This window comes from Rhea pennata, chromosome 4, assembly GCF_028389875.1.
Source record: "Rhea pennata isolate bPtePen1 chromosome 4, bPtePen1.pri, whole genome shotgun sequence".
Taxonomy (NCBI): domain Eukaryota; kingdom Metazoa; phylum Chordata; class Aves; order Rheiformes; family Rheidae; genus Rhea; species Rhea pennata.
Window position 1 is genome coordinate 57,338,028 of NC_084666.1, and position 27,824 is coordinate 57,365,851.

The 27,824-nt window shown below is 44.4% G+C and overlaps 1 protein-coding gene across 1 annotated transcript in view; it reads right to left on the reverse strand.

Moving 5' to 3' along the window:
* FAT4 (FAT atypical cadherin 4) overlaps positions 1 to 9,550 on the reverse strand; it is a 143,626-nt gene extending 134,076 nt beyond the window's left edge. The window contains exon 1 of the mRNA XM_062573988.1: positions 4,274 to 9,550. Within this exon, the coding sequence (XP_062429972.1) occupies positions 4,274 to 9,550 (5,277 nt within the window). The remainder of the gene's footprint in view (positions 1 to 4,273) is intronic.
* Between the last annotated feature and the right edge of the window lie 18,274 nt (positions 9,551 to 27,824).

The following is a 27,824-nucleotide window of genomic DNA, read 5'->3' on the forward strand; positions in this document are numbered from 1 at the left end:
CCCACTTAAGGGTTAAACATGCAGACTAGAGATTCTGCCTAATTCCCTTTAATCTCCAGTAGATTAAAGATGACTGGGTATTGTTCTCCTGTTCCTATTCATTATTGCCATCCTAGAAATAGGGTGCAACCACAGCGTTCCAAAGCATCGTATCATCTGAACTATCATACAACATGTATTTTTAGTTTTGGAAACCCAGACTGATTAAAAATGTGTAATTTTAGTGTCATCCTAATATCCTTTAAATACTATTGTGATGGGGAAACTCAACACCTGCTTGAAGGGGTTAAAAGAGAATTTATGGTAGAGAATAAAGAGAAGGGATCTAAGCAATGGGTTTCTTTTTCAGCAGAAACACTGACATGCACAGTGGTAAACAGCATAGAGGGGCTCCCATCAGGATACTTATATTATTTTTACCACAGAAGAACAATGTGAAACCTAATGACTAATAAAGGCAGGGGGAGACAAATAATCTGGTTTTAGTCAGCGCAGATCATAGAGAGCAATAGGCTACAAGATTCAAAATAAAAACAGAAACCCTACTTTTCAAAGCCTGTAACACATCTAAACAAAACTATACATGTAAAATACAACAGAATGAGCCCTTATCTTTTCATTGCAGGTCTCCAAGTATGTGGTACTTCGTATGTTTCCATGCTTATACATGAAGATTAAAAAAAAAAAAGTGGGATAAGCTTTATGCTCAAAACTATGAAGCATGCTTTCAAAATGCTTTAAATAAGCAGTTCTTACTTTTTAAAGCTACTCAGTGTTGCTTTATGGACGTGCCTTGAAAATGAAGGTTTACAGTACATATGTCAGCTGCTCTTGGTCAGAAGGGGATTCCCTCACCATCCTGTCACCATCCCTCACCATCCACCACAGCACTTTGGACTCTGTCTTCAGAAAGAGCGAGCACACAACCCTGGTAGCTATGTAATAAATGAATCTAGTCTGATCCTATATGGCAAACCCCAAGGACGGGCAAGACCAGGAAGAGGCTTCCTTTTTCACCTGGAGCTCTGGGTGGATCACTGCAATATACTCCCACTATAGAGAAGAAGTCGAGTTCAGTGACAAAGCCTTGGAAAAGCTCCCAATCATATCATTTCCCAAGGACAAAGATTCACAGACTAGACATACAGAATAAGTGGTTTTACACAAGCATGCTCTTTATACTATCTGCTGGCTAGACAATGCCTAGTAATTGTTTCCAAACCTGTAAATTGCCCTCTAACTCATAGGTATAACTATTCCTAAAGCTTAAGTTATAAAAAGATTCAATCTTTCCTTGCTACTACTGCTGTTCTCTTACTGATCTTGGCTAGTTTAGCAGCATGTGGCTCTGACTACTCCCTGGTTAACTTATATGCCAGAGTGCAACTAAGGTGATGTGGGATGTTAGGGCAGGAAGTGTAACAAACAGTAAGGAAGAATGGAGACGTTAAGCATATCATATCAGTATTCTTTTCCTCCTTAACCAAATCTAAAACCAAAAGCTAGCATGCTCTTTTTGAGAGAGAAGGAAAATGCAAAAGAGTTGGTCTTTTTCTCATTAACAAAACTCGTGACAGCTCAGACAGTTCATCCGCTCAGAAAAGTGACAGTTTCAAACGCAGTGATACCTAACATACTAGTTTGTCTATGTATTCCCGCAGGAATGTTGAATTATAATGCTGTTTCTACAAAGTTGAGGCAAAGACATTATATACAAAAAAAAAATACTTCAGTTTTGTGGCCTTTAGTATTCCAACAGTTCATACAGTCATCGTTCCTAATCAGAGTTCTGGCCATTCCACCATGCTAGTCATCACCTTACAAATTAGAATTAAAGGAAAACATTAAAGCTGCTGAACTGTAGATTTGACAAAGGAAGCCTTTAGCACAAGTGCTTTCTAGGGCAGGGTTTTAAAGGTAAAGAAATAGTGCTAATGTACTTGGGCAGTGGCTGTTTCTTATGGAAGACTGGCAGTAAACTAAGGTTGAAATGCATGCACTCAGGACTTTAAACTAGTACTCAAACACAAAATTCTTGCGTAAAAGCAACATGGGAAAAAGTTGCATAAGTTGCAAAAGTTCAGCATCCTCTGATAGTTAGCTGGTGTACAGAATATTAGTATAGTAGTTCTTCAAAAGAATGATAGCAAAAGCTATTTGGGGGAAGCTAAATCAGTTGAGAAAGACTGGATGTGATTATGTTTTTTTTTTAAAAAAACATTGAAAGCTGACTATCATTCATAATACTGTGCTTCTTTAGAAATATAAACTAATGCTTTTTTAGGGGGAAAGCATTTTAAAAACTGTAAAGATGCAGCAAATAGTAATATGAAATTCTAGCTCCTGATTAATGCTTTCAATAGACTTTGCAGAATAAAACATTTGCTTTTGATTTCAGGAGTGGTTTGATGTTCAACAACGTAAAATTAGTTTAAGATTTCAATAGTTGTTTTCTTCATTGCTCAAATATTCTTAGTTTTACAGTTTGTGAAACTATCTCAAACATAGGGTTCCCTATCAGCCCTTTAGTTAAGAAGCTCTTCATTCATGCGCGCAGACTAAAGTTGTGGGACTGTCATTCAGACACCCACTGAGAAAGGCTTAATCCTCAAAACAACCACTCTTCAGGACAAAAAAATGATCTAGCAGTTACTCAATTTTATCAATTTTTGCTTTTATCTTCTACAAGTTACTAGCAAGGCTGCAGAGACATATATAACAGGAACCTTTTATCATTTATATTATGCATTACATAAACTAATAGCACTCACTTCTAAAACAAGCAATGTTCAGATACATTACAGTTCCTCCTCACGTGATAATCAAACAAAAAACATTACACTATGTACACCATTAAAATTATCTCCATCATTTACACATTGATAAATCTTTTCTGAGTTCAAGCACTGTTCAAATTCCCAGCTTAAAACAAATGATCGTTTTGTAGAGCATCAAGTACTACTAGTACCAGAAAGTGAGGCTACATGCCTTAACAGACCATACTTAAAACGCAGTAAAACAAAGTGCTGATTAAAACAAAAAGTTACAGATGCCAAGTAACAGAGTTAAAAATACCATGTTAACTAAGGCAGAAAGATCCCAAACGACCACATTGGTGGCTCAGAACTGAAAGACCTAACTCTGAAGTGGAAATATGTACGACGGTAAGGTCCGGCACGCGAAAGGCTGTGCAATATCGAGGCAACGCACTACCCGGGCGAGGGAAAGGGTTGGGCCACTGCGCGCTTCCGGCATCCCCTGCTGGTTGACCTACTCGACAGTGCCGGCTCCAGATTGCCGGGGAGTGAAAGTTAAAGGACTCATAGCAAGATGCGGAAGGCAGCTACAAATACGGTGCAAGTTAAACCAAATAAGACTCTCTTTCACAACAGCTTTTTTAGTCTTCATCTAGAAGGCGATATGAACGGCTTTTAGCTCTGTGGCTCAGTTAACATACACTGCAAAAGCAGCAATTACAGCATTTGCGCCTCACAGCTGAGGCTTCAGACCTGTCTTCCACCCTTCACTGCTCAAGCTAATTATGCAGACCTGAAAGACCCCTTCACTCAAATGCAAAGCAAATAACTTTCTGATAAGGAAGGTTTCCTGCTGAAACGTTAATACTTTCATAAGTCAGGCACATCTGAGAACAGAAACAAGACCATTTTCATGCTCATCTGTGAGCATAAAGAAAAGAATAACAGCAAGTCTGAGATACATGAGGAGATCCGTTTGAGGAACTTCACCAGGAACAAAGTGAATTCCCCCTCCCACAAGGGAGGGGAGAATAAGTATGCCTAGACCTGGGACACAAAGAACTGTTCAGACAGCAACGCCCTGCTAGGCAACTCTCAGACACATATTGACCTGTCAACTGTAATAGAAGTCCAGTAATAGCTCACATAGGAATAGAAAGACTAAAACTAATCAATCGTTGAAAAAGTGAGAAGGCATGCAGAACTCAGAGATGCCTGTAATTAAAGCTAAAATATCTAGTATCTAAAATTTATTTTAGAAATGTCATGTCTGGAGTAGCAAAGGCTAAGCACTATACCCACACCTCTGCCAAGCTTCTAGACAGGCAGCTTTGAGGAATACAGTTGGAGGCACACTGACTGAAAAGTTATCTCGAACTAATGAACCAACAGACTTTACTTTCAGCTCACTTCTGCTGTGCACTAACATCTTTAAAATGGTCAGGTAACACAACACACACATAAAATGGTTTAGTTAAGAAGGAAACGTATAAGTAATCAGCACGTAAAAATTTTACCTCAGCTCGCTGCGTGCGGGGCAAAGCAGATGATTTTTCAATGGCATAAACATCCACCAAGTAGAGACGCGCTCCTTGCTCCCTGTCCAGAATGGCAGCGGTCTGGATCACACCAGTATGGCGCCCAATAGTAAAGAGGCGTCCCAGACTTTTATCTTCACAGCGGACAGACACTATGTAATATTCCACCTGAACCTCCGAACCCCGTGGACTAGCTGCTTCTATAGATATGACGTTTGTCCCAATAGGTTCACCTTCTTTTAAGATGGTTATATATTTCGGCTGAGTGAAGATAGGCCCATCAACCCCTTGCAGAATTATAGTCATCTCAGTGGTAGATTTTCTTCTTTCGGGGCCAAGATCCGTGGCAGAAACTATGAGATTGTAGATGAGCTGAGAAGGAACCAAAGCTGATGCTACTCTTAAATCTCCACTGTAACGATCCACAATGAAGGTTTCAGTATCTCCATTGATTATTTCATACTCCACTTCCCCGTTGGCACCCTCGTCAGGATCTGCAGCGATAATTGTAGTGAGGATTGAACCGATCACAACTGAAGGGTCAGCTGCAAGAGCATTTTGTGATATGAACACAGGAATGTTGTCATTTTGATCCGTCACCAAAATAGTCACATTCTTCACAGCAAATCGCCTGGATTCCACAGGAACAGCCTGATCGGTTGCTTTGACCGTTAATTCAAAGAGATTAGCAAACTCACGATCTATTTCAGCATTGGTAAATATTGTCCCTCTGACTTCGTCTATACGAAAATGGTTACCTCTTGGCATCTGTTGAATGATTGCATACGTTAACTGCCCATTGATATCTGCGTCTGGATCGTGAGCAGTTACAGAAATGACAGAACTACCAACAGGTACATTCTCAACAATAGATTTAAAAATGTCCCCCGGAGGAAAATTAGGAGGGTTATCATTAAAATCCCTAACATGTATTACTACTGACATTGTAGATGACCGTGGCGGCCTTCCATGGTCCTTTGCTGTTATATTTAGCTTATACAAAGACTGCGTCTCAAAGTCCAATTTTTTTGCAAGAAAAATACTACCAGTGTTGGGACTGATGCTAAAGGTCCCGTGATTGTTTGTCCCTGTAATACTATAATGAAGGTCAGCATTGTCACCTGAATCCGAATCAGTGGCAGTGACAGAGGACACAAGTTCACCAACTCTCATATTCTCCAGGACATCCACTAACAAAGTTGATTTAGGGAAGGAAGGACTGTTGTCATTTTCATCCAATACATCAATGCTCAACGTGCAAGTTGAGCTTAGGGAAACTGTTCCAGAGTCCACCGCTTGGATGACAAGTGAATACGACGCAGTAGCTTCATGATCTAGTTTGCCTATTAATGTCACCTGGCCTGTGCTACCATCTATTGTGAATTGGTTTTCTTCATTTCCTTTGATTACAGAATAGTGAATCAACCCATTATTCCCTTCATCAACATCTGAGGCAGAAACTCTCAGAACCTGTGTCAGATTTGCTGCTAGTTCTGATATAGTAGCTTGGTAGAGATCTTTTAAAAATTTGGGGGCATTGTCATTGATATCTTTCATATAGATTTGTACAGTTGCCTGATCCTTTAGAGGCTTTGGCAATCCTTGATCTGTTGCTATTACTGTAAGACTAAATACTGCAGCTCCCCGTTGCCTCATAAGAGCCTCCCTGTCAAATTGATGAGTGCTCGTTATCTCACCAGTTATTGTGTTCAGTTCAAAATCTGGTTGCATATGCTCAAATGAATACCTGACTTCACCGTTTGGCCCAAAATCTTTATCTACAGCATTTATTTTACCTACATACGATCCACCGCTCTGCTCCTCTTCAAAATAAAAGACATAGTTGGTGCTGTTAAACAGTGGCCTATTATCATTTACATCCTCCAGAATTACAGTAACATTCACAGTAGCACTGAGTGGTTCTACTGCTCTGTCAGAGGCAACAACCAGTAAAATATATCTTTCTTGAAGTTCACGGTCCAGTTCGCTCTTTATATACAGCTGACCATCTGGGAATATGCCAAAGGCATATCCAGTATTTCCTTCAATTATACTGTAAGCTATTTCTCCATTCACACCTGAATCTTTGTCAGAAGCCTGTACTTTAAAGAACCTGGAATTCACAGCCTCTGACTCCAAAATAGTAACTTCATAGGAAAGCTGGTCAAACACAGGTGGATTATCATTTACATCATGAACAGAGACAGTCAGGATGAAGTTAGAAGACAACTGTGGAACCCCCATATCCAAGGCCAGAATCTCTACCTGGTAAGACCCGGCATTTATATCAAGTGGTCCTGTTAAGCTTATGGCACCTGTTTCTTCATTAATTGAAAACAAGCCCTTTGGGTTTTGCTTAAGGCTGTAAAGGACCACTCCATTAACACCTTCATCAGGATCAAGAGCTTTGGCCTGGAATATGGTGTGCCCAGCTTTCCAGTTTTCAACCACATTTACACTTTCCACCGCATGAATAAAGTGGGGGGAGTTGTCATTTAAGTCTTTGACAGTTATATTAACTACAGCGTCTCCAGTTATTGCTCCACCACTAGCCACCACTTTCAGCTGGTAAAACGCTTGCTCTTCCCTATCAATAATACTAGCTGTGGTGATCTGGCCTGTCACTCTGTTGATGGCAAACATGCCCCTTTGGTCACCTCTTGTGATAAGGTAACTGATGTTGGTGTTGAGGTCCATGGTGGAAGCAAAAACAGTACCTATGTGGTAGCCTATGTCAACATTTTCAAAGACAACAAAACTGTACATGCCCTGGCTGAAAACAGGCGGGTTGTCTTGAGTGTCCAGGACAGTGATAGTGACAATGGCTTGGTTCTGTGACTGGAGATGGCCACCATCAGTGGCCACTATCTGTAACTGGTAAGCAGTTTTCTCCTCTCTGTCAAGGGCTATTTTTGTTGTGATGATCCCTGTCTGGCCATGGACCTGAAATCTGGAGGTGTCTCCAGCAGAGATGCTGTACTTAACTGTCCCATTGGGTCCCAAGTCAGGATCAGTGGCAGACACTGTAGTCACGTAAGTTCCAGCTGGCTCATTCTCTTGGATATGGGCAAAGTATTGAACAGGGTAAAACACAGGGCTATTGTCATTCACATCCAGCAGACTCACGTTAACCCGAGCTATAGAAGAAAGAGGAGGAGAACCTAAATCAGTGGCCAGAACCTGCAGGAAGAAGTGAGCCTGCTCCTCCCTGTCCAGCTGAGAGACGGTGCTGAGCTTGCCTGACACAGGATCCAAGCGAAAGACCCGGCGAGGGGCCACCACAGAGGAGCCACCTGCTGCCACCGCTGGCTCAGCTTCCTGCAGGGAGAAGCGAACAGTCCCATTGTCCCCCAGATCACCATCAGTAGCACTCAGGATCAGCAACTCTGTTCCCAAAGGAGAGTTTTCAGCCAGGGACACGTGGTAGCCCTCAGGTTGACTGAAGCGAGGTTTGTTATCGTTGACATCCAGGATGGTGACCACCAGCTGAGCATAGGAAAACTTGGGCTGCACTCCCTGGTCACGGGCACTGATGTTGAGCACCACCTCAGAGGCAGTCTCTCGGTCCAGCCCATGGGCAGTGGACATACCTGCAGCAGGCCCAGCTGTGCTACCATCAGGGCCAGCTGTTGTGACCAGCCCACTGTGCTCGCTGATACGAAACCAGCCAAGTTCATTGCCTGAAACAATACTGTATTTGAGGTTGGCGTTGAGGCCAGAGTCACGGTCTGTGGCACTCAAGCCCCGCACGTAGCTGCCCAGTGGCACCTCCTCACTGATGTTCACCCTGTACACCGATTGCCCAAAGACTGGGGGGTGGTCATTGATGTCATTCACAAAGATCACCAGGCTAGCCACCGACGAGCGGCTCACAGGAGCCGCTGCTGCCCCATCAGGAGCCAGGGAAGAAGTAGGGGAGCCAGAGGGTGGCGGCGGAGCTCCAAAGTTATCAGCCACCGCCACAGTAAGGTTGTAGGCTGGGATGCGCTCCCGGTCCAAGGCGGCTGCCACCTTTATGAGGCTGAGGTTGGGTACCTTACTGCTGTGCACCTCAAAGTGCCGCTGCTCATTCCCCGCTAGGATTGACACAGAGATGTTTCCGTTGGCCGCAGGGGAGTCAGCGTCGCTCACCGTCAGCAGAGCCACCACGGTGCCAGGGGCTGCGTTCTCATCCACGGAGGCGAAGCGGGAGGTGGCAGGGAAATAGCGGAACTTCACGCGGGGCTCGTTGTCGTTGACGTCGAGTAGACGGATGAGGGCCTCGGCCCGGCCGCTCAGCGCGGGCACGCCACGGTCCATGGCCTGCACCGTCAGCGAGTACTGCTGCCGCGCCTCGTAGTCCAGAGGCTCCCGGATGCGGATCACCCCGCTCTCGGGGTCCACTTCGAACGGGAGGCTCCCGACTCCCTCCCCACCACCACCATCGCCTCCTTCCAGGCGATAGCGGATGTCAGCGTTGGTGCCTTCATCAGCATCCGCCGCTGCCACGTGGAGAACGCTGGCACCAACAGGCGCATCCTCAGGCACGCGGGCCTGGTAGAGAGTCTGGCTGAAGATGGGCGGGTTGTCATTGATGTCCTGGACGGTGACGTTGACCTGCAGGTACCCCCGCCGACGAGGCTCTCCCTTGTCCTCCACTTGCACCAGCAGCTGGTAGCTGGGGGTAGCCTCCCGGTCCAACCCGCCCCGGGAAACCAGGTGCAAGAAAGCTCCTTCGCCGCTGGGATTGAGGGTGATGTTGAGTCGGAAACGACCCTCCTCGTTGCCAGCCACAATGCGGTAGGAGCTGTGGTCCACGCCGTTGGTGCCGCTGTCAGCATCGGTGGCGGTGTCCAGGATAAGCTGGCGCCCGCTGCCCGTGTCCTCCTTGAAAGTCACCATGATGGAGGGGTCGGGGAAGACGGGCGCGTTGTCGTTGAGGTCGAGCACCAGCACCCGCACCTCGCTGGGGTAGGTGGGCTGGCTGGAGAGCACCACGAGGTCCACCACGTCGCTGGCCAGTCTCTCGCGGTCGATGGTGGCGCAGGTGTGCAGGGCGCCCGAGGTGGCGTTGATGGAGAAGAGCGCATGGTGCTCGCTGAGGCGGTAGGTGAAGCCGGGCCGGGTGGCGATGGTGCCCACCCAGGTGCCGGCCGGCTGCTCCTCCAGCACCTGGAAGACCTGCCGCGGCTCGGCCCCGGCGGCCGCGCCCGGCGGCGGCGCCGCCACCACCAGCGGCAGCAGCAGCAGCAGCGGCGGCGGCGGGGGGCGGCCCATGGCGGGGGGGGGCCCACGGCGGGGCCCGGCGCCGCCGCCGCCCTCAGCGGCGCCCCCCGGCCCGCATCCGCCGCGCCGCCGGGCTCGCCGCCGCCCGCGCACTCACCGCGCCGCCGCCGCCGCCCGCCGCCCGCTCAGCGCCTCCGCCGCCCGCTCCGCGCCGCAGCCGCCGCCGCCCCGCCGCGCCGCATCGCCGCTCAGCGCCGGCCCCGCCGCGCCGCCGCCCCCGGGCCCGCTCGGTTTGTAATCCGCGGCCCCGCTGCTGCCGCTGCTGCTGCCGCTGCTGCCGCCGCCGCCGCTGCCGCCGCCCGGCTCAAACTTTGCTCCGCGCTCATCGGTGCCGCCGCTCTTCACCCCGCCGCCGCTCCCCCCCGGCCGCCCATTGGCCGCGCCGCGCCGCCCGCCCCGCCCCCGCGCCGCCCGCCCCGCCCCCGGCCCCGCCCCCGGCCCCGCCCCCGCCGCGCAGCGCCGCCCCCCGGGACGCGGCCCCGAGCGGAGCCGCTGCCGCTGCCGCTGCCGCTGCGGGCGCCGCCGGCCGCGGCGCTGCCCGCGCTCTGCTCCCTGCCCCTTTTCGTTTATGCTTTCTTTTTTCCCTTTTCCTTCTTTCCTTTTCCTTTTCTCTTTCCTTCTTTTCTCTTTCCCCTTTTTCTCTTTCCTTTTTTATTTTTACCCCTTCCTTTCTTCCTTTTCTTCTTTCCCCTTTTTCCCTCCCCGCCCTCCCTTTCCCGTGTTTCTTCTGCATCCTGCGGGCCGCGCAGCGCGGTGCCGCAGCAGCGGCCGGTGCGCGGCGGCGCTCAGCCGCGGGCCGACGGCGCCCTCTGCCGGCGCGGCGCGGCGCGGCCGCCCGCCCGCCCATCGCCGCGGCTGCTGGGCTGCTCGCCCGGGGGAGCGGGGTGCGGGGGTAGCCCTCGGGGCGGGGGGAGGCCGCTCGCTCGGGCCGGGCGCCGTGGGAGCCCTCGGCCCCTCCTGCGGGGAACGGGGGCCATCGGAGCGGGATTTCCAGTGGGGAAAGAGAGGCGAGAGAGGCTGGGTGAGGAGGAGCGAGGAAAGGGTTGGAGTAAGGTGGAGTCACAAGAGTCGCTTATTTGCATGGTAAAAATCCCCCCCAAGGGGGACAACTTACACACAGTGTCTGGAGTCGGCAGGAAACAGCAGCGTTGCTGTCGCAGCAAGGGACGAGAAAATGTATCAAGGGGGGCCGAATTACAAACATAAATCAGTGTCAGCCTTAGCTGGAAAAGCTCTTGCAGCACTCACCACAGCTTAAACGCTGGAGAGTTTTCGCACTTAAAAAACTTCATGGGATTTTTCATATCTGTCAGCTAAATTTGAACTCCCGAGTGGAAAACGGAGCGCTCCGAAACCTCGAAACCTCGTGTGGATCCTGAGGCCGCCTGGAAGGGCTTTACCCCGTCCAGTCCAGGGGCGGGCTGGACGGTGGGCAACCCGAACGGAGGAGCACCATGAGTCACTAACCCGGGACTGCGTGTGCGTGTGCGTGTGCGGGGCTCGCACGGCCGTGCCCTGCGCTGGCTCACGTTTCTGTGCGCGCACACTTCGCACTGTCCTCCGGGCTGCTCTCTCGAACGCCCCAAACTACAAACGCTACCGCGGAAATAAGCGGATGCAAACGCACGAAAACTCAACAGCAACCTCACCCTATCACGTGCCGCACTTCTGAGGCAAGCACATGGAATAAAATTAACTTTTAACTTCAAAACCTACTGTGCCATTTGGATGAATAAAGCAAATGGAAAGAAAATCCAGTATCTAGAAAGCAGGAGAATATCTAGGCAATAGGTTTTAAAGCATTGAGTTTATGCTGCTTTAGAAACTAGTAAATCATATCTGTCATTTAGATACCAGAATAATGACAAATACATCTTTTTTTTATATTGGCACTAATTGTATTTTGCAGACTTCTTCAACTCATATGAAAACACACCAAAAAAAAAATCTATGTGTAGTTTACAAGAGTTTCAGTATAATATTTGGAATTATATTACTGATCTAATATGACAGTAGATATTTGCAGGCTGTTTCAGAAAGAGAATTTCCTCAAGCCTTTTGTATCCCTAGATGTGAAGCTACCCTAGATGTTATTCCTAGATATGAGCTACCCACAGCAACAACAACGACCCTGAAGGATTTTAATGTATCAAAATTCCATTTCATAGAGTTCAGAAAGTGTGTTGGCAATCCAAATATTTGTGGACAATTACAAAAAAATACTGCCAGTTTTCATTTTACAAAAAATTTCACACAAAAAAATACTAGTAATAGTCTCATAACAACTGCATTACACTTTTAGTGATACTTTCTAATTCAAACATAGCCAAAATTACAAAATGTATAAAGAACAACAATTTTACTTTATTCTTTTTTATTTTTGGCGTAGAAGTTATTTTCATGGCTAGCAAAAACTCCACTGACATCGAAGCAGCTATGCTAGATATAAAACAAAGCAAAACTCCCTGTGCTGCCATCGCTCCTGTCATCAAGATGTGCTTTAAATTAGTTAATGGACCAATGTAATAACTTCCTTGGGATCAGTTGTCTCCCCTGTCACCAGCCCTGCTTTTGCTTCCTGAAAGACAAACAATTTGTTTGTCGTAAGAGCGTGACTGTCACAAACGCTGCATTGCTTCTCGGTACGCGTGCTACGAGGACAGAGGGTGACACGGAGCAGCAAAGGCAACGAGCACGGCCGGCCCGGCCGCCCCGGGAACCGCAGCCAGCGGAGCCCCTCGGAGCAGACCAGGCGAGAACAAGCCCCGTTGCCCTGAGACTTCCCGTCTTGCCTGGAAAAAAAAAAAGTAGGTTAAGAGGAACTTTCTAAGGTAGGAAGCAGTGGTAGAGTTTGTCCCTGTTATTTAGACTGAAAGAAAAACAAACCTGTGATTTTCTTGGCGTGGGAAAGCCAGGAAAGAGCGGAAGCTTGTGAAAATCGTGACCATCTCCAGTGGAGCTGCTACCTGAGTTGACTCAGCTAACTGAAAGTCTGGGCGCTTCAGGATGGCTTTTTTGCTTCACAGGAATGAAATAAAGAGAGAAAAGAAGAAGGGGAAGGGAGATCTTAGAGCTCGGGGGGGAAAAAAAAACAAATTCTTCCTTGAAGTCCACTGCAGACTTTAAACGTGCATCTCTTTTCTCCTTGCAGTTCATCGATCCTGTGAGTATGACGGCCAACTTTGAAGGAGAGTCATCCTAAGCCAGCGTCTACTTCACATGATACTAGCGTAACCCCAGAGAAGCTCTGCTTGTGCCATGGAATGAACTCCGGCTGTGCATCAGCATAAACGTGAGGAGAGTTTTTGACCCCTTTTAGATTAACACAAACAAATTTAGACACAGTTAAGGCAGTACTAGGAAGAGTGCCATGGTTCATAGCCTTGTAAGGGCAGAAATTAAGGCCAAAAAAAAAAAGTCGGTTTGTCGCTTTCCATATTGCCTCCAACTGCATTGGTAGCAGCCCAACGCTTCCTCAGGCTCTTGCCTCCCAGTGCAGAAAATCAGTCTAATCCCAACCCCATCCAACCACATTCCCCTGCAAAATCCTAACAGCGACCTCCTCGTATCCAGTGGCAGCAGCCCAGCGCGTCGGGCTGTCACATTGCACAAGTTTCTGATCCTGTTTGGCCTCAATGAGGCCAAAGATACTGCTGAGACATTGTGCTAGAGAAAATGTAGGAGCAAGAAGAGGGCTGATGAATGAAATGTGAAGCACTTGTAGTTGGGGGTAATACATTAAAGGGAAGTGAAAAGAAGTTTTTAAGCATGACTTTTTACTTCTTGCTTCCCTTACTTGCTTCTATGCTGAAAATAAATTTATCAAACGTAGTCCTAAGAGGTCTCGGGCTTACAAACAGGCATTACGATGGGCCCAGAATTTTATTGTGCAGCCATAATAGAAACCAATTATGAATCAACCAGTTTGGTGGACACTCTCTGTGTTTCATTGTTGTTGTGCTGAAGGCAAGACTAAATGATCACAAAAGCTCCGTGTAGGGGTACCAAGACATCATTCCTGAGTAAGCCGGGACTTGGCATCTGCCAGATTCTTGTGGAAAGAAAACATTGTTCTTTTATGGGACTGAATTTCTAGATACAGATCTTTCTTCACTTCGTATTAATGCAATTAAAGGACATTTAGACCTTGAGAGAGAACTGGCAGAGAAGCAGCTATCCTGCCTTGAATAACAGACCACAGAGCTCACTAACAATTTCTTCATTAAGCCCATGATTTTCAACTGAGATATCACACGCACTGTATGAAATGGTTAAGTCAAGCAATTACAGCCCTATATGAGCTCTGTTGCAATATTTATCTTATTTCATGCCTGAAATTTTCAGGTTTTAACTTACAGCTGAATGTTTGGAGTGTGTGTGTGTTCCTGCAAGATTTAAGTGCCTTATTCTCTCCAAAATATCTTCTTGACTGGAGATCTTCATAAATGAATCAAGCCACTGCTAACGTCCTCTTGGAGCTCTGTTTCTGAAAACTTGGCTGATCTTGAGCTAAAAGTTTGTTTATCAGAACTGCTTGTGGTGTTAGTTTCACTAACATGCTGTATAAAGGTGATTTCACCACATGGTTCCAGGCAAGATTCCTGTTCTCCTGTGTGCAGTAATTGAATCCATTTCTGTGTTATTAGCATTGCACTGGGGAATTTGCAGTCAGGAAATTATGTAGGTAACTTTTTAAACCGTAATGTGTCTCAGAGATATACCAAGAGCTATCCTGTGAGTGTGATTTACATTCCTTGTTCCTAGATATACAACCTTTTACTATATTAAAATGCATGTTGCTCTAAGTTCAGCTTCCTGGTAACTAAAGATAACCACTAATGCAGCTCATGTGAGGATATTATCACTTGATTTTATGTTTTCGTAGGGTGTATGCTATATCTCAGTCAAAAAGCATTCCAAGTCGATCTGTGTAACTGATTTGTGCTCATCATTTTGCCATACCACACATTTTTTTTGTCCTCTCATATTTTTATCAGAATTAATTTCATTTCCTTCAAGACCGCTGCCAAAGTTTTGAAAGAGTATTGGACCAAGAACAGATGGTTTCTGGCAGAACCACTAAAGACACCCTAGTAAAATGATGATACCTCATTAACTCTTATTTTTTTAGGCCTGTCAGTTTACTTGTTTTAGTCTATTGAACATGACTGCTTTCTGAACCATGCTATTTTATCGTAATTCATATGGGATTAAGTCAAATAGCGTATTGAACCTTAGTATCACTACTCACAAAAACAGTATCAGATCCAATTTTTACTTAATTTTTTGTTTTCTTCCTTTGGGTGAAGCCTATTCAAAAGGTTTTCAGCAAACCAATTTGGCATTCATAGTTTTAATTCTGTGCTTGCACCCCCCAGCAGCCTTCTATGGTTTATGGTAGACATGAGATTAACCAGTTTGTCCTCTTTAGCTGGGGTACATACACAGTATAAATTATTTGGTATCTATTTTTTATTTCACCTGATATGTTCAAAGATATGTTAAAAATGAGCATTTCATGTCCTAGATGCCAAGAATTGTTCTAATATGCTTTTTTCATTCTTTTAAAACATGCACAGGACCCCGAATAGCTGCTGACATTACTATACCCAGGTGTCACGATGGAAGGAAAATAGGCAAATTAAATATTGGATCCATAGTTGCCACCAAGAACTGAGGCTATCTTCCAGACTATTGAAAGCAGTTAACAAAAATATTTGTTTTTTTTTTTCCTGATAGAATTATGCTTCAGTCAAAATTCAGTGCATATACTTATATCTGCTAAGATCAGTCTTTTCTTCAAGCCACACTGTCTTATAGTGCTGTGAAGGAATTCAGTGGACCTAATGTCATGATCTGAAAATATAATACAGGTTTTTAAACAAGCACTTTATCCAGGTTAGGCTTCAAATCTTACTTGTAGGTGCCTGCATTTGAGACAGGCTTCGCACCCTGCTGGCACTTCGTCTCAGCTGGTGATAAAGTCTGCAGGTCCTCCATTGTGATGGCCACTTCCTTATAGACTTACTTGTATTTTTATTTGTCAGTGTTGGGAGGGAATGATTTGGGGCAGTAAGGGGTAGATTTCCACCTGGTGTAACTCACTATAGATTTGTGTGTTTTGTAAAGCGATGACATTTTGCAGCAGCCAAGAGCAGAGCTTACGGTTCTCGACTTGTACTGCAAAGATTTGTTTTTGTTATATTTCTTTTTTGTGTTTGAAGCAAACCAATGTTTTCCTCATCAGTGTTCTCATGTGAGTTTTTCCAGGATTTTTTTACCAGAGGACCAGTTTTGCCATTACTCACATAAAACAACATTTGATAATTATTTTTGTTGTTGTTCTTAAAGCCTATGCTCCATGTCTTAATGCCAGTCCAAGCCAGCTTGTTTTACTGTCCAATAAAACCCCTCAGAGGTGATATTTCTATGTTCTGGTAGGACTTTATTGAAGGTGCTATGACAACCAAATTGCCTGAGAATTGTGAACATCCTCAAAACAGCCCAAGAGATCAGATTTCGGGCTGTTTTATCACAGGCACATTTTGGAAACAACTTCCCCCCAAAGTGTTATTTCAGGCCCCAGACTAGCACGGTAATCAACAATTCTAGGACCTATAATAAAATGGTGAATTTCCCACTACAAAATTTGATGGCAAATCTGCATTCTATTAAATACATTTTGTTAAATTTGCAGTTGCAAAGTTTAAGAATTTCCCACCTTTTCTTATTAGCTTCTTGTTCAGTTTCTTGATTTCCTACCATATTTTCCTAGCTCTTTATCAGCAAATGAAGGAAGTTTTGTCTTACTTCCTGGCCTCATCTGAGTCACTTCTTTCTTGAAAGGGTGGAGCATCTGTTTTAATCAATAAATAAATCTAATTAATTCTCCTCAGCTCTTTTACCAAGCTTTTCTTCAGGTGCTTCATTTTACTAACTGTATTCAAATTTGCCTCCTCATTAGGGGCAGGTACAGTAGAAGATACCTTTGCTCCATTGCTTTCTGTTTTGATGTTAATTAATGAAATATTAATATAATATTTTTCTCAGGAAGAAGTTTGTGAATCATTGAAGCAGCCTGATGTTGATCTAAGTCAGTGTGAACTGAACCCAACCTTTTCGTTGCTGTTACTATTTAAAAGAAAAACAGGAGGAGTCAAAGGTCTGAGTACAGGTGCTGGCTGTGCAGAGACAGGTGAGTTAGAATTAAGGTAAGTCTGTAGCCAAGAGCAAATAAGGCAGTGATGTAGTTAGAGATAATTTAAGTCTCCTGACAACAGGGTTTATTTTCCTAAGTTATTTTCCATGGGGCTTTGAGAAGTCATTCATGGATCTCCTGAGGTCCACCAGTCCTAGGTTAAAAGAAATGCCTAAAAACCCATACATATGAAAAAAATCTGTGATTACTATCTTTCCCTGAAAATAAGAGCACAGATGTCTCTCTGGGTCTCAAATCATCATAATTAGCGGTCCTCTAGATCTGATAAATTCCTCCATGGGGCTCAGAGTTCTGACCTTGTTGCGGGACACCTTTCTGCTGGTTGGAGATACGAGAAACCACATCTGCAGGCGTGGGCCGTTGTTGTTCACCGCGAGCACAGATGCGCTTTGCACTGGTTACAGGAAGAGCAGCCAGCACGGTGACCATCTCCTCTGTCTCTCACCCAGCCGCAGCTTTCTTCTCTGCCTACAAAACCCCTCGCTGGCTGTGCACGTGGGTCCTGCGAGGGCTGCAGAGGAGTTTCCCGTGGCTCACATGTCCCCAGAAGCAGGAGGTGTCCATTAGAAGGAGATATTTCATCATGGAGCCCTGCTACCTGTATCCCACATTCCCTTCTGGTAACGTTCAGGTTTTACTTGCTCTGACACTTAAGCTTTTGAACTGGGCTGATTAGTAACGTGTTAATGAGGATCATGTCATCCTAGATCCTAGAGATGGATGGCAGCATCAGTTCTTCTGAGTCTGACTGAACTTCCAGTCACACTAATGGAGCTGAATTGGCCTTTTGATATTTAGCACTTGTTAGACTAGCTGTGCTCAGGAAAAAGCATTAAAATGTTTTTCCAGCCATGTTTTATGGCCTAAGAACATACTGGTCTGAACCCAGTAGTTTTATTTTTCAACATCTGTCTGCAACAGCATGTTTTCTTTTTCCTTTAACAGCTAGGGTACTCAGCAGTGCTCTTAACTGTATATGGTGGCTGTGGCATTTTTGTTCTTAAATGACTGGTTTTTTTTAATAGCTCGTGGCCTGGCCATTAGTGAAACGCTACTGAAGTCAGTAGCTGCCACGTGTTTGAAGGTTTTTAAAGACATCCTCTACAATTCAGGTGCTAAATTCAGCATTATTCCACTCAGTCAGACTACTGTCAAATATCTCTTATTAGCAGGAGGAGGAAGTTCAAAACAAGCAGTAATCCTACCGTTCGCAGACAAGCCTGTACTGGATCTGTGGCACTTACGGGGTACAACTTATTTAGCCAGAGGAAAGAGAGGATTTCTCAAGCTGATGCCTAATATTTCTTTTTTGTTTGTTTCTTTCCTTTAAGCTTTGCTGTTCTTATTTCCTTGTTGCAACATACAGAAAATCCAAATAACAACAGAAAAGGTTGTATCGCTCTTATTTTCTATTTTCATTGTAAAATTCCCTCAGACCAAGTTAGCAGTTTGTGAAGTAGCTGGAAAATCCTGGCATGTGTAAGAAGCAGATATATCACTGGCGCTTGGAAAGTCACAGTCGGAAAGTGAAAATTGCAGAAAAGCTGTACTTGCATCTGTCCAGAGTGTACCACCTAACTGTAAACCATGGCAATGTTGTAAGCAGTTTGAGACTGAAGCTGGTTCTGGTGTGGAAACTGTAATTTCCTGCGTACCCACAAGATGGCACGGCTCAGTTAGGAAGCAGCACGATCTACACTGTAACCGGGACCATGAACCGCTGTCATCATCAACTTGTTAGTTAATTATCAATTAATTTTACTGATGATCCAGCAACTCAAACAATTTCAACCCTTTTTTAATTTTTGTATTTTGTGTTAACATCTGGTGGACCTTTCCTTGCGTGTTTAGCCTTTGCTCTCCATTAGAAAGCACATCAATGAATTAGTGAAGGTGTCCCATTACTCTTTCAGATACCTGTGTGCGCTCGATACCTTCTGGACGGGTTTTCCTCATCCGATGGGTGCCACTTCTGTTGCTGTTGGGTAAACAGGCTGTTTGTCTTGAGCGTAGTAAGTCTGTCCTCTGCAATCCTGCGTAGTGCACCAGTCACCATGGAGCTGCTGGGCTTTTACTCTATCTTCAGGAAAAAGCTGCCCTTAAATTGGAAATACGGTTTATTACCATGTACAACAACTCTGCAGATCAATGAATCTCAAAGTCCAGCAGCTTTCCTGATGGTCTGCCTGAGGCTGCCGGGTATGTTTCTGACTCTTGGCATGATGACGCTTGTTTGAAGAAGAGAAATAATGCATCCCTAATGCACTGTTTGAAACAGCAAATCCATCAATATCAAAATTAGTGCTGAAAATGGAGCTGAGAAGAAGAAAATTTTGGTATAAACCATGCCTGCAATGGCAGCTGATTCAGCATGTCAGCATGGCTGCAATTAGAAGAGAAAGTGGAAAAAAAGTAACCCCCAAAAGAAGTCTTGTAGTAAAAAAAAAAAAAAAAAGGCAAGATTTCTGACACACATGATTGTAATGTATACATTTTCAATATACCAGCTCCACCAGTCACTGCATTATCCGGATGCAGAGCCAAAAGCAGCTGCCATTCCCCGGTGCCCAGCAGCGCCCCGACCAGGCGCTTCAGAGAACGCCATAAAAACCCTCAAGCAGGAGGGCAGTCCGAATCGCTGCCAAGGCGCTGCCGTGGGCTTTATTTACAGCCTTTTACAAATCCAAATAAACGAGCTAGACAGCACAATAACAGCTAGCAGTGACACAGGAGGTCCCGTCCCCCCCCCCCCCCCCCAAACTCAGCGTGTCGGTGATACGACCCACGTAGTATCGGTAATGCTGGGCTGGGGATGTGTCCGTGCTCTCAGGCTAAGGTGCGCTTTGCCATTGATTTTTTGAATAGTCTCTTTAACAAATACAGCAAGTTGGTTGCTAAGCTCAGGAGCAGTATTTGGGGCAAATGAGGCATGCTCTTAAAACGGTGGTGTTGGGTGTATTCTTTAGGATTGAAATATTACAAAGAAATAAAGAAATCTGACATATGTAATTAGCCTCCCGCTTGACAAATACTGCTGTGCTGCTCAGAGCACCACATCAGCCACGAAGTATTAACACTTAATATGCTGTTGTCCACTAAGCGCAGGACAGATCATCCTCTACTGAAGCAGCTTCTGCTTCCTACATATTTGGATTTGAATTTCCTGTGAAATTATGAGCTTCTCCAGGACTGCGTTCCCCAGAGTTTATACTAAATCAGCTCCTGTGCCATGCTAATTTTTTTAACCAGGAAATGCATTCTTAATTATGATTGAGTGCAAAAATTAAGTGGACGTGGATACTTTTTCCCAACTTTATTTATCACAGTGATGTCTGCCAGGATGTTGCATTTGGTGACAAGCATTAAGACTGACTCATTAACTCCCAGGAAAAACCATTAGCTGAGCCTTGAAATCCTCTGAGGACTTTGCAACTAAATCCAGGGCACTGGTCACACTACCCAGCTAATAGCCGAAGGCGTTCGCCCTGCCCGCGTGGCATTGCTCTCCACGGTCTGGCAATGCGGACCACGCTCGTGTGACCTGAGAGCGTTTTCCATTACTGGGGCCACGAAGAGCACAAAAACCATGTGCATTCTCCAGAGGATGTCAGAGCAGATGAAGGGCCTGAGAAAACATAATCATCTAGAGTTAAAAGTTACATTTGGAGCTAAGAAAATATAAAGAAAGCACTTGGATTTTGTATCCTCTTTTTAAATAGTTTTTTTCTGTACATGTTGAATCCATTGCTGTAGCCTTAGTCGTAACAGTTCGCAAATAACCCCAGTATGTTTGAGCAGAGCTTCCAGTAGATGGATTCCTGCTGCTACATCGACTGGCATAAACGCCTAGTAAATACCATTTGAGTCTATGACCTGGTTTTTGTAACATATAAGATGAGCATCTTTTGTTCAGTGTATCTTACATCACAACTACAGTCAAGCATAACCAACTAATACTTGGGCTGAGTTCATGCATTCAGGTGCCTCTCAAAGTGTTTTCTAGCACCTGCTCTCCATACACGTGCGCGCACACACACGCACACATCTTGCATTACCGTCAAATTCATCAATAAGTCAAATCCTATCTCAGAGTATTCGATTGAACGCAGAGCAAAGTTCATCTAATGTGCTTTGAAATGCCAAGTTTCAGATTGTTAGATACTGTAACAATAAACCTCTCTCGTACCATGGACTTTACGTACATATATTATATGTGTATGTGTATTTGTGTGTGTGTTTTATATATATGTCTTTTTCCCACACTAGAGAGTGCTGCTCCTGGCAGTCAGTAACACTGAAATTACATGGTCTTTGTATGGGGTCAGATCACTTCTGTATGTTAATCATGCGCCTTGGACATTTCACATTCCTTTAAGTGTGAGCTGAGATTTCTCTAGTTTGAACAGTCAAAACACAGAAGCTGAGTTTGGGTGGTTTCTGTCAAAGAATGAAATTGCAATAGAAAGAGAAAACCAAAAAGGGGGGAATGAACACAGGCCAGTATTTTATACTTCTTCATTATTTGAAATGCTCCTGTAGTGGTAATTGCTAAAAATTCTGCATGATTTTCCTTAGGAAATCTTTTATTTACTGACTGCAGCAGATAGATATTCTTTGCATAATTCCAGAATATATGTTGTCTCGAGGCTTTTGCTGTTGTGCAGTGTCATCTACACTAGCAAAGATTTTTTGATTTATTTTTATCCGAGTTGTTTTTGAGGCTAAACTCCTTCAGTTTCTTGCGGAATCATTATCCATTGGAAGAATCACCGTCCATTACATTTGATCTATCCTCCGCTCTGCAGCTCACAGCTTCAACTTAAATTTCAGGTAATGAGAATGAAAATTCCCACTTAAAAGGTTTCTGTTGATGTTTCTGTTATTATTACTTTTTCCATTACTCTCCCATCACGTTTCCTGACTATGACAGGTTCTGGAATCAGTCGAACTTGTAACACAAACCAGCTCTGAAGTCTGGTCCGGCAGAAAGATTAAAGCTGCTCCCTGCTAAGCGCTGGCGAAAGCCAGTAAAAGCTGGCAGCGCAGCAGAGCGCGGTGGCCTGCGCGCAGCACTTGGAGCCGTACTGACTCTGGCTTCTGGAGACTTTTCTACTGACTTTCGTTTTCTGCTGGCCTCTTCGAGGCTTGACTCTGGTGGAGCAAGCAGAAGGATTGGCTTCCTTACAAAGCAAACTTACTGAAACCTGCTTTGTAACGTGCTCATCGCTGAAACGCGTATGTGATTTAAGAGTCACTATTTCAAGACACAGTAGGAAGAAGGGACGAACATGGCTTAGTCCCTTCATGAAAACAAGTATAACTCTTTCATACACTGATATACCTGAAAGCAGAAGATCCCTTGGCTAGAGAAGTCCTATCCAGGAGTGTGGACAGCAGATGGTTAACCACAGAGAGTCACAAGTATCTAAGTTTTGACTATTTCTGCTTTGGCAGGAGTGCTCTTTCATGATCATTTATTAGAACACACATAAATTATAAGTTTCCTAAAACTTTTTGTGAAGTTAACTCAGTGTGCAAATTTAATTAAGCTATTATTTATTCTTCAAATTTTTAAGTCCTCTATCTCTCCAACATGAGCTACATTTTGAAATAAAAGTTTGAATACAGACTGAAAAGTAGGGAGGCTCATATTTGCATGCTAAAATAAGTATTTTCATCACTGCAGTTTTGGTACTTCTTGAAACTGGACACTGGACACCAGTTATGTGTTAAAGCACATCAGGCTGCATTTGGCACATGTGTTTAAATATGAAGCAGAATGACATTTTCAGAAGGGAAGGAAGGTGTCTCCCGCTGTTTACAAATGCACCTTTCTTCCCCTCTGTGCGTAGGGTGTCTCTGCAGGTGTTCCTACCTCCCCAGCTGATGTTTGCGGACAATGAGGCGCGTGGCCAGCTGTCGAGGTGACAGCTCAGTCTACATGATGGACATAACAAAACATTAGTTATCTTATGATGTACCTTCGCATTTCCTTTGTAACTTCTCTGATGGAGCAAGGGCCTCAAAATGGGAGGCAAAGACTAACTGGCTTCCTGGAAAGGATCCAGAAGACCTATTAAGCGGAGAAGGCCTCTTTGGTTAGGCACCTACTGTTTACCACATATATTCAGAGGATAAAAGCAGCATGCTATAGTGGTGGCCATGGTGTGTTGGTCACCCAGGACCAGCCTGGGGAACACTGTGGCTCTTGCCCAGCTTCTGTCCCAGTGTTTCTCTTGCCTGGAAATGTAGGTGTTGGGATGAGGGAAAGTCTTCTGTGGTAGAGACATGGTGTATTGTGCTGTATCTCGTACCTGTGAGAAATTTTATTTTAAAGATAAAACTTTAATAAGTAGAGTCATGCTGTTCAAGGCTCAGCTGGAGGAATCTGAGTTGCAAGAGAGAGTTCGGAGAATGTCTAGTTGTGCAGTTACGAGGAAGTTCCCTTGCACTGGAATTTCTCACCCGAGAACTACTCCAGGTGTCGGTCATTTTTCTTAAAATTCATGAGAAATAGCCTGACTTGCTCTTTCAGTTTTCTATTGGAAGTAAACAGAAATACTTTTGCTTTGCTGGTGTTACATCCTTACGTTTGTATTTGTAGTGTTCTAGGGTAAATCCGTTGTGCGAATCTCCGTTCAGAGAGCGCAGGAAGGCAAACCATTCGTGCAGTCCCATCACTGCAGTCAGAGTTTCTCTACCTGTTACAAGCATGAAGTCGTAGGCAGAGAGTTGTACTGTTTTTCACAGTTTAGAATCAGCTAATACTTGTTTCCTGGTATTTCAACACAGGCCTTTTTCTTAAAGATGGTGTCATAAGAGGCAACACGTTCATCTCTCATTGCTTGTATGCCAAGAGGTTAAACTTTGACAGGTCAGATTTTGTTAAGGCATCTTCTCTATGAAAAGCACTTCATCTCACTTCCTTCTTTCATCGTTCACCTTTTTCATTTAGATTTTAAGCTGTTCAGAGCCAAACTGAATTTGCTGCATACTTAAGCCACCTGATACAGGTATCACTTCTGGTTTGGAGTGCCCTGTCACAACTGTAATCCCAGATACATACTTACATTTGAGAGAATACTTTGCAGAAATATTCTGCATTACTTGCCCTACACCAGCTAAATGCTAGAAAAGGTTCAAGGAGATAAAAGGTATTTAAAGAAGAAAACCAGAAGGCTGTGCAATGAATTTGAGATGTCATACCGTCATGAAACAAGTTTTGTGGAATTATTTCCCGTGAAATTTGAAGAACAAAGCACAAAGATTTGTTCAACTGATTATTCAGTCTTGTTAGATCCAGCTTTGCTCTGGAGCGTGGTACACTGCAAAGATGCCAGTGCCGCATTTCGGACCCAAGTGCCAATATACCCCAGCAAGGATTTTCAGAAAATAAAACTTCATTGTTAACCAAATTTATTTAAAAATAAATCAGCAGGACCTCTTTGTAATTATGTATGTGCTCAGCTATTTGCAAAATCTTTTATTTATCTGTAATCCTTCAGAGGATGTAATAGAAAGGACCAGTTCCTCTGCGTCTCCCCTGCTCGGAGTCTAAAAGGGTTTAATTGTCTGCACAGATGTTGGTCTCAGCAGGGCACAGTAGCTCTCTGTTATTCTTTTAAAAGGAAAAAAAAGTTAAAGATTTTGCAGAAAAACTTAATACCCTTAGTATTTTCTTGGCATATATATGGTAATTCCTTTTAATTGTCTCTGCCTAGAGCGAAGTGTATGAGAAGTTCAGCTATATTTCCAAACACAAAGCCGTTTTCCAGTTGTTTATGCAGGGAAGGGTGCTCTGCAGAGCTGCTTATTTCCCCCAGGTTTTCTGTGAGCCCTCTGAGGCAAAGCTGTGCCTCTCGCACGGCGCTGGAGGCCGCTCTCGTCCTGCAGTTTTCCGGTTAAGCAGCAAAACAACCCTGTTTTGTTTTTTGATCCAGATACAGTGTTGCTTTTCTAACAGATGACTGTATTTTGCATTTTTATCATTGAGTCTACCTGACATTTGAGAAAAAGGACAATAAAAGTTCATTTGAATCATGATCCTGGGCATGCACGTAATTTGAAAAATGTAAATTGCACTGTTAGTTAGAAAGCATCCACTTTCCATTACAAATGTAGGAAGGAATCTTGAAGAAAATGAGAACGACCTCCACCCGAAGAAACAAAAAGGGAATACTATTATTAAATGAGGACATAAATTTGGCAATTGCAGTTATAAAACTGACATAGCATTTATTTTATTTTACAATTTTGTAGAGGTAATTTTGCTTTTATCCTTTTTGTTAGATTTAATGTAGAAAGTGACTGGGAAATCTCCTGTGAACGCACTTGGGTAATATCCTTAAAATGAATGATAACTTCAGATTTCTTCATTATTTGGTATTTCACCTAATTCTCCACTAATTTCATGCTAGCTCTTGTTAGTTCTGCCACAGTTATTGAACCTCATTTACCACAATCTCCATATTTTTCAAAATAATCATATCCCCAGAAAGCTATTAATTACATTTAAAAGCACTGCCATTAGCCAAGGCCTTAATTATGCAAACATATTCAGTATCTCCCTGACATTTGGATAATCAAGGTTGTACTAGCTGAACAGCAGCCCAACGATTAGGTCTTTCTGCCCTAGGCCGAATAATTTTCCCTGCACCTGTTGTCCCCAACAAAAATAACGTGACTTCTTGTAAAAACCCAGCCAATTAGTAACTCCCCATTTTAGCGAACCAAATGTGTGCTGTGATTTCAGGCTTTGGCTGGAAGAAACCAGGCTGCTGCAACCACATCTCAGCATGTTCCCCGACGAGAGGATGAAATGGAGGCTCTCCATTTTTCTCTGCTCACTTAGAAAAGTCATATTTGGCTTGCCGTCAGAAATCCGGTAATAGCTGTCATGTAAATAATGCGTCCAAACGTTGTGTGGGTGGCTTCGTTACGCGTGTATGTAGCTAGCAGCCGTTTCTGCGGCAGCGCTTAGGTCTGCCCCGAAGGTGCGTGCACAGAGCTGGAGGACCGTGTCCCCGGCAGGCGAGGGGCTGGCTGCCGCCCTCGCACGCCTACCCTCATCGCCGCTGCCGGCAGGAGCTGCCTGGGAACCGCTACTCTCCATTAACTTACATCGAATCCATTACTGTAGTCTATATGGCACATCATTCAAAAATACTGCAGATACTGACAACTGATGCCCGTCAGCTGCTAATTTCTGTACCGCGCACCGGGCAAGTGCCTTAGCTCCAAGCGAGATTGCGGCTCTGACTCCAGTTCACTCCCTGAAACAATATCCGACCCGGTCTATTGGCAAAGGATATGGTCCAAAAATTGTTCATAGGCTCTTTTACTAACAGTACTTTGAAGGATGAAAGTGGTTCTTGCCTAGTGCATTTTCCTTCAAATATCAGTTTATGGATCAATTATTTAAAAAACAGCAACAAAAAGGTCCTCCTGCTTCATGGATCAATATCGAGTTTACCACTAACAGAAGGGAATCCCCATAAGGCACAATTATATACTCAGCAAGCAAGATCCGTATACACCAGCTTGCTCAACACTGTAAAATGTGATATTCTGGAGGAGACAAGATATAAGGAACAATGACTAAATGCAGAAAAAAATAATTCATAGGTGATTACTGGAACAATAGTTTATAACCCTTGGTTAGGAGCTTAAAAGGTCTCCCACCATCTTTGGGCTATCATGGTTTACTGTAGACTTAATTGACTTCTTTTTTGCTAGAAAGCACAGCTTCAATCAACTTATCTAAACATACATTGTAAAATACATTTGTGGCATAAAAGTGGTAGGCTACAACAAGCTCAAATAGTGTTTTACTCAGCAATTGTTGCAAGCTGATTCATATGCACTCTCGGAAATTGCTGTCCTTTCCACTGAAGCAGCGTATCCGTCCTTCCGTAAAGCTTGCTCAGGGTCGGAGTATGTGAAGATTTCCATCTCCTGTCCGCTAGAGGTACTCCTAACTTAGCCCAGTGCCACCAAGAGTAGTAGCCTTTGTGTCAGCGGTATCCAGCAGTTCCTTCACTCCTTTGTTCCCGGACAAAGAGGTGTCCAGGAGATAAACACGGCGGAGCCTCGCTCCGCCTTGGCCTTTGCTTTGGGAAGCTCTGCCATTTCTCAAGCTCTCTTTGTGCTCTTAGGCAAACGCTGGGTGAAACGCTCCCCTTAGGATTCCTCCTGCTTAGCAAGCCCGTCTGTGCTGTCCATACCCACCCTACAACATCTGCAAAGGCGGTGTGTCGTATCCTGAACAGATCTTGATTCCTGTTGGCTTGCCAAGCGAGCTTATTTCCTTACAGCCTTCTTAATATCATGTGATAGCCATGCTCTTAAAAAAAAAAAAAGGCCAATGATCATCATATACCGCTGTGGATGTTCTGCTTTGCAGTCTTTAGCCCTGCAAAGCACTGCCCTGCTGTTATGCCTTGTTATTCCGGGCATAGCTCCTGTGCTGCCGGGACAGTCTGACTTTCAGCCTGCCACACAGCTGCCTCCTCTGCATGTCTGGTAATTGGGCGTCAGCATCTTCCCTTCATTTTTCGTTTAGCGTTAATCCTGCTGAGCCAAATTTCTTCTTGGTTTCCAGTATTCTTGGGAGTGATGTATCGTAGAATTTAAAAGCTCTCTTATATTCACCCTGCGGTCCGTATTAACCAATATTTTAGAGCAGAGCTTTCCGACAATTCCTCTTAGAGCCTAAAATCATAGCTGAAAGCTTATGCTGCCACATGTCCACTTCAGATGACAAATACTACGTCTCTTCATATTCTACAGAGCACCTATTTATCCTCATTCAGCATAAATGGAAAACATCTTTTTATGATGCTTACTATGAGAAGTGTGATTCAGATTATGAGAGAAGGATCTTGTCATTATTAATATTGATGAACTTTTCTTCCTCCTTGGGCAAAACTAATTTTCCTAATTAGCAAAATGTTGTCAGTGCTGCATTGAAACTTGGAAAACCTATGAAACATTTCATAAAATTGGCTGTTGCACATATCTGTACCAAATGCTTTTCAAGTTAATAGC